The following is a 12,794-nucleotide window of genomic DNA, read 5'->3' as shown; positions in this document are numbered from 1 at the left end:
CTGGAATCTGAGGGTGCTAAAAAATCTAAATATTGAGAAAATCAATTTTAAAGTTGTCCAAATGAAGTTCTTAGCTATGCATATTACTAATCAAAAATTAAGTTTTGATATATTTACGGTAGGACATTTACAAAATATCTTCATGGAACATGATCTTTACTTAATATCCTAATGATTTTTGGCATAAAAGAAAAATGTATAATTTTGACCCATACAATGTATTGTTGGCTATTGCTACAAATATACCCCAGCGACTTAACACTGCTTTTGTGCTCCAGGGACACATTTCACAATTTTGACTCTAGCGCTGATTTTGTCTTTCCACCATTATTTTAATTTGGTAATATAAGTGTCATTTTTATGAGAATCAACTCAGATGAAGTGTGTTTTATATTGTCTCCGTGTAGTCAAGATCTCCTCGATGCTCTTGGGATCACTACAAACACTCTTCCTCCGTTCATCTATCGCATGAGAGAGCTCGGCTACCCTCCTGGCTGGTTAAAAGAGGCAGAGATGGAAAACTCCGGCCTGACGCTCTACGATGGTAAGAGCCAGTGTTTCGTTTCTCAGATCCCTTAATTGTAGGGAGATTCCTACTAAGGGTTTTCCTATGTAAGGCTTTGTTCAAGATCTTCACCTGTCATAAGCGTGATTCAAGAAGGATGGTGTTTTAAGTGTTCCGCCATCGACTCTTTACCTTTCTTTGCAAGGATCGAACGATGGAGATGAAAATAACCACAGCCAAAAGATCTCTTACGATGTGTCGAAGCTGGTTGACTTTCCTGGCTTCAATTGCTCTGCATCACCCAGCGTGAGAGATGTAAGTGAACATACTCTCTTATTGCACACGAAACAGTATGCGAGCACAGCGCTGCATTAGGATGGAACATACTGGAAAGAAACTGAACAGAAATAAGAACAAGAAATGCCTCTTATTGCATGTTGCATGCGAGTGGCTCCCGTTACGGTCAAAGTCTGGTGGACTTTACAATACAAATTTTATTTCAATAGCACATATAAAACAACTGCCATCGACCAAAGTGCTTTCCAGCATCATTACATACAGTCACACAAACAAAAATTAAATCCTGATCACTCTAATCAATTTTAAAAGCTATACTACTAAAAAGATACGATCAGCCATATATTTTGGGGCAATGCCACGCAGCGCTTTAAAAACCATCAACACTCAGAAACCAGAACTGGGGTAATTCTCTCCCTCCTCTGTGTGCGAGTCAAAAGTCTAGCCTCGCCCTAATGTGTGCGTGTGTATGTCTGTCTGTCTGTGTGTGTGTGTGTGTTTTATGTCTGTGTTATAAAAATAAATAAAATCAATAACATTGATTGTGTGTGTGTTTAGGCAGTGTCGGAAAGAAATGGAGGACTTCATCTGCGGTCTTGTCCAGAAGAGGCTACAAGAGTGTAGAAATGATCCGGAAGGCTCTGCTCTTCATGTCAAGCCACATGTACACCTTCACTGTCTCTGAACGTCTCTTACAGCAGTCTTCATCAGTACGCTGCATCATCACACGTTGTTGTTTGTTTTTGCAGCATTCAGGTTTCGTTATGGAGGAGAGCTACAAAGCAAAGACGTCCAGTGACTCCAAGCACATGAAGAATGCTTTCAGTGTGAGTTCTGCAAACCAGAGCCAGCACACGCTATTCCTACGCAGTCACCAAACCACCACAAACGAAACCCGTACTTCTTGTTCTTGGTTTGTAGGTGCTAGGGAGTGTCTTGTACTTCACCAGCTTCTGTGTTGATAAACTTGGCCAGCCGCTGCTGAATGAAAACCCGCAGCAGACTGACGGATGGGAGGTTCCCAAGTATCCTGAACGCTTATAGCCAGCTCTGCTCTCACACTTGCTCTAGACAATGCTTTTAGTCTGTTTGAATCATGTCTATGTGCATCACTGCTCCTGAATCATTTTTGCAAAGATATCAGCAGATCTTCAGCCAGATCATCGCCCTCGAGGGCCAAGAGGTGCAGATAAAGGAGAAAAGGTATGCCAAGAGTTCACTATAGCAGCATTTCAATATTCATATGTTTATGGTGTTGCAAGACTTGCTTTTTGGTGTTGTCTTCACAGGCCGAGACCGTGCTGTTTCAACTGCTGCTCTGAGGATCATCAGCTGCGAGACTGTCCAGAGGTGTTTCTCTTTACTCATAGACAATATTAATACTTGCATACACATTATTATGTTTTGAAGTCGACGTGAGGTCGTTTGTGACTGAGTTATGAATCAGTCTTTTTGGACTGTTCAAGCCCAAAGATATGGCTCGTATCAATGAAAAGAGGAAGGAGTTTTCGCAGAACAGCAATCAGAGCAACCAGCGCTACCATGCAGAAGAGGTCGAAGAGCGCTTTGCAAAGTACAAGCCAGGAATACTGAGGTCAGCCTTCTTGTGAAGCGTCTGTCATTGCACGTTTCGTTCTTTCTTTCTTTAAATCTTTTTGTTTTCATATAAAGCAAACATCTGAACACAGGAGAGGCCCAAAAACAAATAGAAAACAACAGAACAGAGGATTGAAATGAACGGAAGTATGAACGAAACAATGTAACGAATGTCAGAGACCCTAATGAAGTAATATAAAGTAGGATATTCAAATCAAAATATCACAGTTGGTTGCATCATAAAAACATTTAATATGAAAGGTATCATATTAGAGATTTCCAGATTGTCCCAAATAAATCTAAAATGTCATTATTGATCAATCGCAATTTGTGAGTATATTGTTCAGCAGTTCACTCAACCAAACACAAAATATTGGAACCATTTCGTCTGGCAGCAGCATTTTGTACTAATTGAAGACGAGATAATTGACCCTGTGAAATACCTACATATATAAATAATTTCAGTAATCAATGCGTGATGATACAAAAGCATGAATAACAGTCTCCAGGTCCTTAGAAGAGAGAATTGATTTCAGTTTAGAAATAATCCTGAGTTGATAAAAAGCAGCCTTCACAACACTAGTAACCTGTTTATCTAAAACTAAGTTTGAATCCATTATAACACCCAAATTCTTGCCGTTTGGATCTATGGGGTGTCGTCTGCATATAGATAATACATAATATTATATTTACGAAAAATTAAGCCCAGGGGGCCAATATGTAATGAAAATAAAATAGGTTCAAGGATAGACCCCTGTGGCACACCACTAATTTAGTAATTTAGCTGATGAAGAACACAAATCTCCAAGGCAAACCGAGAATGATCTATCTTTTAAATGTGATTTAAACCAATATATAGGGCAGTACCCCTAATTCCAACATCTTCCAAACGCTGCAATAAAAGACCATGATCCGTGGTATCAAATGCAGCTGTGAGATCGAGTAAAATAAGGATAACTACCTTTCCAGAATCAATTGTCATATAAAATATCATTAAAAACCTTAAGTAGGGCAGATCCTGTAGAGACCTAAAACCTGACTGGAACATATCTATAACAGCATTCGTATCGAAATATGAAGCAAGTTAAGATAGAACCACCTTAGATAAAAAAGGTAGTTTCGATATAGGTCGATAATTACTCAAAAAGTGTACTTAAGTACAATACTCAAGTAAATGTACTTAGTTACTGTCCTCTTTTGTGTGTGTGTGTGTGTGTGTTTGTCTCTCTCTCTGTGTGTGTGTGTGTGTGTGTGTGTCTCTCTCTGTGTGTGTGTGTCTCTTGTGTGTGTCTCTCTGTGTGTGTGTGTGTGTGTCTCTGTGTATGTCTGTCTCTGCCTTCACAACACTAGTAACCTGTTTATCTAAAACTAAGTTTGAATCCATTATAACACCCAAATTCTTGCCGTTTGGATCTATGGGGTGTCGTCTGCATATAGATAATACATAATATTATATTTACGAAAAATTAAGCCCAGGGGGCCAATATGTAATGAAAATAAAATAGGTTCAAGGATAGACCCCTGTGGCACACCACTAATTTAGTAATTTAGCTGATGAAGAACACAAATCTCCAAGGCAAACCGAGAATGATCTATCTTTTAAATGTGATTTAAACCAATATATAGGGCAGTACCCCTAATTCCAACATCTTCCAAACGCTGCAATAAAAGACCATGATCCGTGGTATCAAATGCAGCTGTGAGATCGAGTAAAATAAGGATAACTACCTTTCCAGAATCAATTGTCATATAAAATATCATTAAAAACCTTAAGTAGGGCAGATCCTGTAGAGACCTAAAACCTGACTGGAACATATCTATAACAGCATTCGTATCGAAATATGAAGCAAGTTAAGATAGAACCACCTTAGATAAAAAAGGTAGTTTCGATATAGGTCGATAATTACTCAAAAAGTGTACTTAAGTACAATACTCAAGTAAATGTACTTAGTTACTGTCCGCCTCTGCTTCAGTCTAATTTAAATCCATCAAATTCTAATGCGCGTGTGTGTGTGTGTGCCCCTCTGTGTGTGTCTCTCTGTGTGTGTGTGTGTGTGTGTGTGTGTGTGTGCCCCTCTGTGTGCCCCTCTGTGTCTCTCTGTGTGTCTCTCTGTGTGTCTCTCTGTGTGTGTCTCTGTGTGTGTGTGTGTCTCTCTGTGTGTGTGTGTGTGTGTCTCTGTGTATGTCTGTCTCTGTGTGTGTGTGTGTGTGTGTGTGTGTCTGTGTCTCTCTCTGTGTCTCTCTCTGTGTCTCTCTCTGTGTGTCTCTCTGTGTGTCTCTCTGTGTGTCTCTGTGTGTGTCTCTCTGTGTGTGTGTTTTGTTATTGACAGGACTACAGGTCTTTCGGCTCTATTCCAATGCAGCCTCAGCAGTGGAAGCAAAATTTTGCTGCTTTTTTAAGCAGTAACTTTCCAACGGTAAAAGCATCTGTTGTAATATATTCTTTTTTAGTTTTGCCTTTATTCATATTTCCCGGATAGTTAATGAGCTTGTGCGTGCATGTGTGCTCAGCAGGGCTCCAGCTGCAGTAAGAGGCGTCATGAGTCTGAATCCACGGCCCAGAAGACAAAGAAACAGAGATCAAATTCAGAGAACCTCGAATCAGATATGGAGATAGAGTCAGGTACACAACTAGGTTTTACAACCGAAATGCAAAAACTGAATTATATTTTGCTTTTTTCTGCTGCATCTCTATGTGTCTTACACTGTTTTTCACGTATTAATGTCTGATGATCCTACACAAATACTAGTGATGCACTGACATTTAATAACCAACACTCAAATAAAAAACTTTGCATATAAACATTAAAATTTTAATCGTGATTAATTATCTTCCAGAATAAGTGTTTACATAATATATGTGTGTACTGTTCATTTGTATGTGTATATATGAATACACATACATGTATATATTTAAGAAATGTGTAGTCAATATTTAAATATGTAATATATTTATGCATGTGTGTGTATTTATGTATACATACAAATAAACACAATACACACACATATATTATGTAAACAAACTTTTAATGTGGAAGCAATTAATTATGATTAATCGATTTTACAGCCCTGCTAGGGTTGGGTATTGTTTGAATTTGATCAGTTCTGATTCTGCTTTTCAATTCCAATTATTAACGATTCCTAGTTTCTATTCTAATAAGGTAAAATAAAAAAGTCAAAGAGCTGAATAACACGAGCAAAAATCAGCCGCCTACAGAATACTACGAGAGGAACTTTTGCCTACGGTTTTAACAAAAATACTACAGCAAAGCAACTAGACGAATATACATGTCAAACATTACATTGTTAAACAGTCAGTAATAAAATAGGCACAAACTAATCAATTAGAAATAGCATAAATAAACAACTGAACAAATTTCAGGTACGGAAATTGAAGTCAAAAGTTTAAAAACACTGCATAGTTTTTGTTTTCACAAATAAAATATAGATAAATCCTAAAGTTAAAGTGACCAAAGATATTCAGTCAAGATAAGTGAATGATTTTCTTTAATGACAGGCAGCAGATGTTTATTAGGCTGCTGTCTCTTTAACAGCGAACACAACAACATGCTAGTAATATGCTAATCATGCTAGAATAATGCTAGCAACATGCTAATCATGCTAGCAACATGCTAGTAACTTGCTAATCATGTTAACAACATGCTAGTAACATGCTAATCATGTTAAAAACATGCTAGTTAGCATGCTAGTAACTTGCTAATCATGTTAACAACATGCTAGTAACAAATGCTAACAACATGCTAGTAACAAGCTAATCGTGTTAGAAACAGGCAAGTAACGTGCTAATCATGCTTACAACATGCTAGTAACATGTTAATCTAATAATATTAGAAACATGTTACACATGTTAATCATGCTAGCAACATGCTAGTAACATGCTAAAACATGCTAGTAACTCGCTAATCACGTTTAAAAAATGCTAGTAACATGCTAACAACATGCTAATAACATGCCAATCATACTATAAACATGCTAGCAACATGCTAACAACATGCGAATAACTTGCTAATCATGCTAGTAACATGCTAATAACATGTTAATAATGCTAAAACAGGCTAGTAACATGCTAATAATGCTAACAACATGTTAGTAACATGCTAATCATGGTAGAAACATGCTAATCATGTTAACAACATGCTAGTAACATGACAATCATGCTAGAATCATGCTAACAAATGCTAGTAAAATGATAATCATGCTAGAAACATGCTAGAGACATGCTAATCATGCTAGAATAATGTTAGCAACGTGCTAAAGACATGCTAAATCATGCTAGCAACATGCTAATTCATGTAAAATCGTGCTAGTGACGTGTTAAATCATGCTATCAACATGCTAATTCATGCTAAAACGTGTGTTCCCACTCTGTCCCAAACTTCAGTTTCAACAATTAAAATTAAACTTTAAGCTTTTCAAAGCTATTTCAAACTTTCAGACAAGGCTTTCTCAAGCCAACTTCAAAGTTTGTCTGCGAACTTTACTCATCTAGTTTTCTTTTATTCTTTAATGACAGGCAGCAGATGTTTATTAGGCTGCTGTCTCTTTAACAGCGAACGCACGCGGATCTAAAAGTGCTGTTACACATGCGTTTCCTTTCTCACCTGTTGACGTTCACTTAAGACAAAAAACAGCTGTGTTAATGAGGATATCTGATGTATTTTTGTGCGCATTGGTCGTAAGATGCTAAAGAGCGTTCGGGAGACCGGGAGCCCACACCAGGACCGTGCTCAAATTTGAGTGCATCACTAAAAAAAAAAAAAACGGTTTATTATGATTTAGTTTCTGTCCTTCTACAGAACACGACATGTGTCCGGTTAGATCCGATGGTTTCCAGTTCCACCCTCCGCTCCCTCCTGGCTCTGCGTCCTCATCCGCTGCTCCACCTCTCCCGCCGGGAACGCCTCCGTCCACTCCGCCCATCCCTAAGGGAACTCCACCACCGACTCCACCTACTAACGATTCCCCGGCCAATCAGGCGAGAGGGTTGACTGAGGGGGAGGAGTCTGAGGACGGGCTGACTCTGGAGGAACTGGAGGAGCAGCAGAGGCTTCTCTGGGCAGCCCTTGAGAAGGCAGATACCACGACCAACAGTGATTCTGAGACCCCCGTCCCGAGTTCCCCTAGTGTGGTCACTTCACTTAAACTCGACTCGGAGGAAGACGGAGAAAAGACGGAGGACTCGAGTCAAGCGTATGAAATCAAGAGCACGCCATCTTCACCTAATGTTTGTGAGGAGGAGAGGATAGATGAAACCGCCATCGATTTGCAAGCAGGGATGAGTGACGACATTGTCCTGGATGAAATTTACGAGGAAAGCCGTAATCATGATGCAACAAATGGAGCTTCAGACACTCCTCAGATAAACACGGAGGAGCCTGCCGTAAATAAAGTAGCTTTCGTCCCACACCGGAGCAGGTTCGCTGCGGGTATTATTCCTTTCGAGGACACGCCTGAGTTTACGGAGGTGGCTGAAGCAACGGGGGTTTACCTCAAGATTCGAGATTTACTAAAAGGCTCCCCGAGAAGTCAGGCCCGAAGCAAGAAATAATGGAAGTCGTGTGTTTTTACTGCGCACCTGTGGACAACGAGCAATGTGTTTTTCTCTCTAATCACAGTCCTTTTGTATGTAGTTTTACTTTGGTGCTTTGTATCTTTTTACAGCTATCGTGTGATTTTTTTAAAAACACAAAAAGGTTTCATTTGGTTTGTACCTGATTATTAACTGACTGTGGATACTTGATCTCTGTGTAGGGAATGTTTTTTATTATTATTATAATTATTCTGTTTTCTGTAATTACAGTCGTTACCGCTACATCTCATTTGCATGCCCTCCATCTGTGTATTTTATTGTGAATATCTTTCAGAATAAATTTCTTAAGAATTCTCACTGAATTAAAAGTTTTAACTTGAACTTAAAATTTAATTGTTGCACTTTATACAATTTTTTTTTTTTTATGGTAAGAATTTAATTAGTGCAATTTTTGCACCTTGTGCTCTGCTTCTTCTACTTTATTTTTTTATTCATCATCATCATAAATGCAGGAAAAACATGTTTACAATAATTTACAATAGAAGTCTGTGGAGAAAGGCATTTCAGAGGCTTTAGCTTTTATTACAGATTTCAGAACTACATTAGCATTAAAAGTTTGGAATAATTTAGATTTTTGTTGCTTTTGAAAGAACTCTCTATGCTCACCAAAGCGGCAAAATACAGTACAGTAAAATAGTGAAATATTATTACGTCTTAAAAGAAATGCTTTCTATTTTGATATTATTAAAGTTGAATATTCAGTAATTATTTTGTGCCATTCTGTAATACCTGAAATATTGTCGCCTTTAGCTTGCTATTTGGGGGCATAACGGCAAATAATAATCAATATAATGTATCAGTGATGAGTTTTTGAGTGCGATTTTTAGTTATAAATATAAAGCACTAAAAAAAAAAAGGTTAGTTATTACTAATATGTAATTGCACCTTTCCACTCTAGAGAGCAGGGTTATTATCGTTCACTAAAACCATTAAAAATGTCATTATTTGAAATAAAACTACATGCTAGTAACTTGCTAATCATGTTAACAACATGCTAGTAACATGCTAATCATGTTAAAAACATGCTAGTTAGCATGCTAGTAACTTGCTAATCATGTTAACAACATGATAGTAACAAATGCTAACAACATGCTAGTAACAAGCTAATCGTGTTAGAAACAGGCAAGTAACGTGCTAATCATGCTTACAACATGCTAGTAACATGTTAATCTAATAATATTAGAAACATGTTACACATGTTAATCATGCTAGCAACATGCTAGTAACATGCTAAAACATGCTAGTAACTCGCTAATCACGTTTAAAAAATGCTAGTAACATGCTAACAACATGCTAATAACATGCCAATCATACTATAAACATGCTAGCAACATGCTAACAACATGCGAATAACTTGCTAATCATGCTAGTAACATGCTAATAACATGTTAATAATGCTAAAACAGGCTAGTAACATGCTAATAATGCTAACAACATGTTAGTAACATGCTAATCATGGTAGAAACATGCTAATCATGTTAACAACATGCTAGTAACATGACAATCATGCTAGAATCATGCTAACAAATGCTAGTAAAATGATAATCATGCTAGAAACATGCTAGAGACATGCTAATCATGCTAGAATAATGTTAGCAACGTGCTAAAGACATGCTAAATCATGCTAGCAACATGCTAATTCATGTAAAATCGTGCTAGTGACGTGTTAAATCATGCTATCAACATGCTAATTCATGCTAAAACGTGTGTTCCCACTCTGTCCCAAACTTCAGTTTCAACAATTAAAATTAAACTTTAAGCTTTTCAAAGCTATTTCAAACTTTCAGACAAGGCTTTCTCAAGCCAACTTCAAAGTTTGTCTGCGAACTTTACTCATCTAGTTTTCTTTTATTCTTTAATGACAGGCAGCAGATGTTTATTAGGCTGCTGTCTCTTTAACAGCGAACGCACGCGGATCTAAAAGTGCTGTTACACATGCGTTTCCTTTCTCACCTGTTGACGTTCACTTAAGACAAAAAACAGCTGTGTTAATGAGGATATCTGATGTATTTTTGTGCGCATTGGTCGTAAGATGCTAAAGAGCGTTCGGGAGACCGGGAGCCCACACCAGGACCGTGCTCAAATTTGAGTGCATCACTAAAAAAAAACAAAAAACGGTTTATTATGATTTAGTTTCTGTCCTTCTACAGAACACGACATGTGTCCGGTTAGATCCGATGGTTTCCAGTTCCACCCTCCGCTCCCTCCTGGCTCTGCGTCCTCATCCGCTGCTCCACCTCTCCCGCCGGGAACGCCTCCGTCCACTCCGCCCATCCCTAAGGGAACTCCACCACCGACTCCACCTACTAACGATTCCCCGGCCAATCAGGCGAGAGGGTTGACTGAGGGGGAGGAGTCTGAGGACGGGCTGACTCTGGAGGAACTGGAGGAGCAGCAGAGGCTTCTCTGGGCAGCCCTTGAGAAGGCAGATACCACGACCAACAGTGATTCTGAGACCCCCGTCCCGAGTTCCCCTAGTGTGGTCACTTCACTTAAACTCGACTCGGAGGAAGACGGAGAAAAGACGGAGGACTCGAGTCAAGCGTATGAAATCAAGAGCACGCCATCTTCACCTAATGTTTGTGAGGAGGAGAGGATAGATGAAACCGCCATCGATTTGCAAGCAGGGATGAGTGACGACATTGTCCTGGATGAAATTTACGAGGAAAGCCGTAATCATGATGCAACAAATGGAGCTTCAGACACTCCTCAGATAAACACGGAGGAGCCTGCCGTAAATAAAGTAGCTTTCGTCCCACACCGGAGCAGGTTCGCTGCGGGTATTATTCCTTTCGAGGACACGCCTGAGTTTACGGAGGTGGCTGAAGCAACGGGGGTTTACCTCAAGATTCGAGATTTACTAAAAGGCTCCCCGAGAAGTCAGGCCCGAAGCAAGAAATAATGGAAGTCGTGTGTTTTTACTGCGCACCTGTGGACAACGAGCAATGTGTTTTTCTCTCTAATCACAGTCCTTTTGTATGTAGTTTTACTTTGGTGCTTTGTATCTTTTTACAGCTATCGTGTGATTTTTTTAAAAACACAAAAAGGTTTCATTTGGTTTGTACCTGATTATTAACTGACTGTGGATACTTGATCTCTGTGTAGGGAATGTTTTTTATTATTATTATAATTATTCTGTTTTCTGTAATTACAGTCGTTACCGCTACATCTCATTTGCATGCCCTCCATCTGTGTATTTTATTGTGAATATCTTTCAGAATAAATTTCTTAAGAATTCTCACTGAATTAAAAGTTTTAACTTGAACTTAAAATTTAATTGTTGCACTTTATACAATTTTTTTTTTTTTATGGTAAGAATTTAATTAGTGCAATTTTTGCACCTTGTGCTCTGCTTCTTCTACTTTATTTTTTTATTCATCATCATCATAAATGCAGGAAAAACATGTTTACAATAATTTACAATAGAAGTCTGTGGAGAAAGGCATTTCAGAGGCTTTAGCTTTTATTACAGATTTCAGAACTACATTAGCATTAAAAGTTTGGAATAATTTAGATTTTTGTTGCTTTTGAAAGAACTCTCTATGCTCACCAAAGCGGCAAAATACAGTACAGTAAAATAGTGAAATATTATTACGTCTTAAAAGAAATGCTTTCTATTTTGATATTATTAAAGTTGAATATTCAGTAATTATTTTGTGCCATTCTGTAATACCTGAAATATTGTCGCCTTTAGCTTGCTATTTGGGGGGCATAACGGCAAATAATAATCAATATAATGTATCAGTGATGAGTTTTTGAGTGCGATTTTTAGTTATAAATATAAAGCACTAAAAAAAAAAAGGTTAGTTATTACTAATATGTAATTGCACCTTTCCACTCTAGAGAGCAGGGTTATTATCGTTCACTAAAACCATTAAAAATGTCATTATTTGAAATAAAACTAACTGAAGTAAAATATTTCTGAAAAGAAAAAATGCAACATTCATTTAGTTGAAATTGAAATAATAGCTAAAACTAAACAAACTAGCACTAAAACTTATACCCCAAAACTATATGGACATTAAAAAATAATAAAAATGACAAAAAAACACGACAACGTTATTAACACGTTAACTAAAATTAAAGTGAAAAAAGAAAATATAAAAAAAAATCTATTTCAAAATATTAGCAACAAATGATACTAGAATGAGTCTCCTTGTGACTTTTCCCCATTTAATCAAGTATTTTTCCAACACGCTGATTACTGTCAGACTTTCAAAATCCTTCATTCTTGAATTAAGATTATAATAATTAAGTTTTAAAGCACAGCCACCACAAAATCAGACTTTAGCAGCTCTTTGTACTTTGAGATCATTCTGAGGTTAAATACAGATTAAAATCATAAGATATAGTTTAATAGCTATGATACTGTTTTTGAAATCAAATCTTTGCATAGCTATGACAGGAAACACTGGCATCCAACCATGCCTTGGAAAAACAGTTAATCTGAAAAAATAAAGCTATCAAATAAGTATGTGTCCTATTCTGTGTCCTAAACTCCTGAAACATTGCTGTCTCAAAGCAGTCAATGCATTTGGGGAAAGAAATCAATTAAAGTGAGTGTGTGTGTGTGTGTGAGTGAGTGTGATTACACCTATGGGATGTCCCCACTTTTCACAAAAACAAACCTGTGAGTGTGTTTGTGTGTGTTTGAGTGTGTGTTTAAGATTGCTCGTAACAGCCTTTATTCGTAACAGCTTATGTGTAGTTCACACTCTCTCTCACACAAACACACAAACACACACACACACACACACACTCACTCACTCACACACACCCACACCC

The 12,794-nt window shown here is 37.7% G+C and overlaps 2 protein-coding genes across 2 annotated transcripts in view; both read left to right on the top strand.

Moving 5' to 3' along the window:
• The window catches only part of LOC107752243 (zinc finger CCHC domain-containing protein 8-like), a 9,618-nt gene extending 1,332 nt beyond the window's left edge, over nucleotides 1-8,286 (top strand). Inside the window, exons 4-12 of the mRNA XM_016568172.1 lie at nucleotides 1,361-1,466; nucleotides 1,552-1,629; nucleotides 1,724-1,827; nucleotides 1,940-2,005; nucleotides 2,092-2,152; nucleotides 2,269-2,400; nucleotides 4,729-4,815; nucleotides 4,910-5,021; nucleotides 7,216-8,286. Coding sequence (XP_016423658.1) covers nucleotides 1,361-1,466; nucleotides 1,552-1,629; nucleotides 1,724-1,827; nucleotides 1,940-2,005; nucleotides 2,092-2,152; nucleotides 2,269-2,400; nucleotides 4,729-4,815; nucleotides 4,910-5,021; nucleotides 7,216-7,967 — 1,498 coding nt within the window. The 3' untranslated portion in view covers nucleotides 7,968-8,286. The remainder of the gene's footprint in view (nucleotides 1-1,360; nucleotides 1,467-1,551; nucleotides 1,630-1,723; nucleotides 1,828-1,939; nucleotides 2,006-2,091; nucleotides 2,153-2,268; nucleotides 2,401-4,728; nucleotides 4,816-4,909; nucleotides 5,022-7,215) is intronic.
• Nucleotides 8,287-9,871: 1,585 nt separating this feature from the next.
• LOC107752236 (zinc finger CCHC domain-containing protein 8-like) lies at nucleotides 9,872-11,228 on the top strand. Its single transcript, XM_016568152.1, has one exon. It carries the CDS (start codon nucleotides 10,168-10,170, stop codon nucleotides 10,909-10,911), a length of 744 nt encoding a protein of 247 aa, XP_016423638.1. The 5' UTR covers nucleotides 9,872-10,167; the 3' UTR covers nucleotides 10,912-11,228.
• The last annotated feature ends 1,566 nt before the right edge of the window (nucleotides 11,229-12,794 follow it).

The sequence above is a fragment of the Sinocyclocheilus rhinocerous genome, unplaced genomic scaffold, assembly GCF_001515625.1.
Source record: "Sinocyclocheilus rhinocerous isolate Xijiao unplaced genomic scaffold, SAMN03320098_v1.1 scaffold1915, whole genome shotgun sequence".
Classification (NCBI taxonomy): Eukaryota; Metazoa; Chordata; class Actinopteri; order Cypriniformes; family Cyprinidae; genus Sinocyclocheilus; species Sinocyclocheilus rhinocerous.
The sequence above is the reverse complement of the archived record's forward strand: the minus strand, read 5'-3'. Positions and strand labels throughout refer to the sequence as shown.

Excerpts from the sequence above, each read along its gene's own strand:
- LOC107752236 (XM_016568152.1), top strand. The coding sequence starts at position 10,168 with ATGTGTCCGGTTAGATCCGATGGTTTCCAGTTCCACCCTCCGCTCCCT.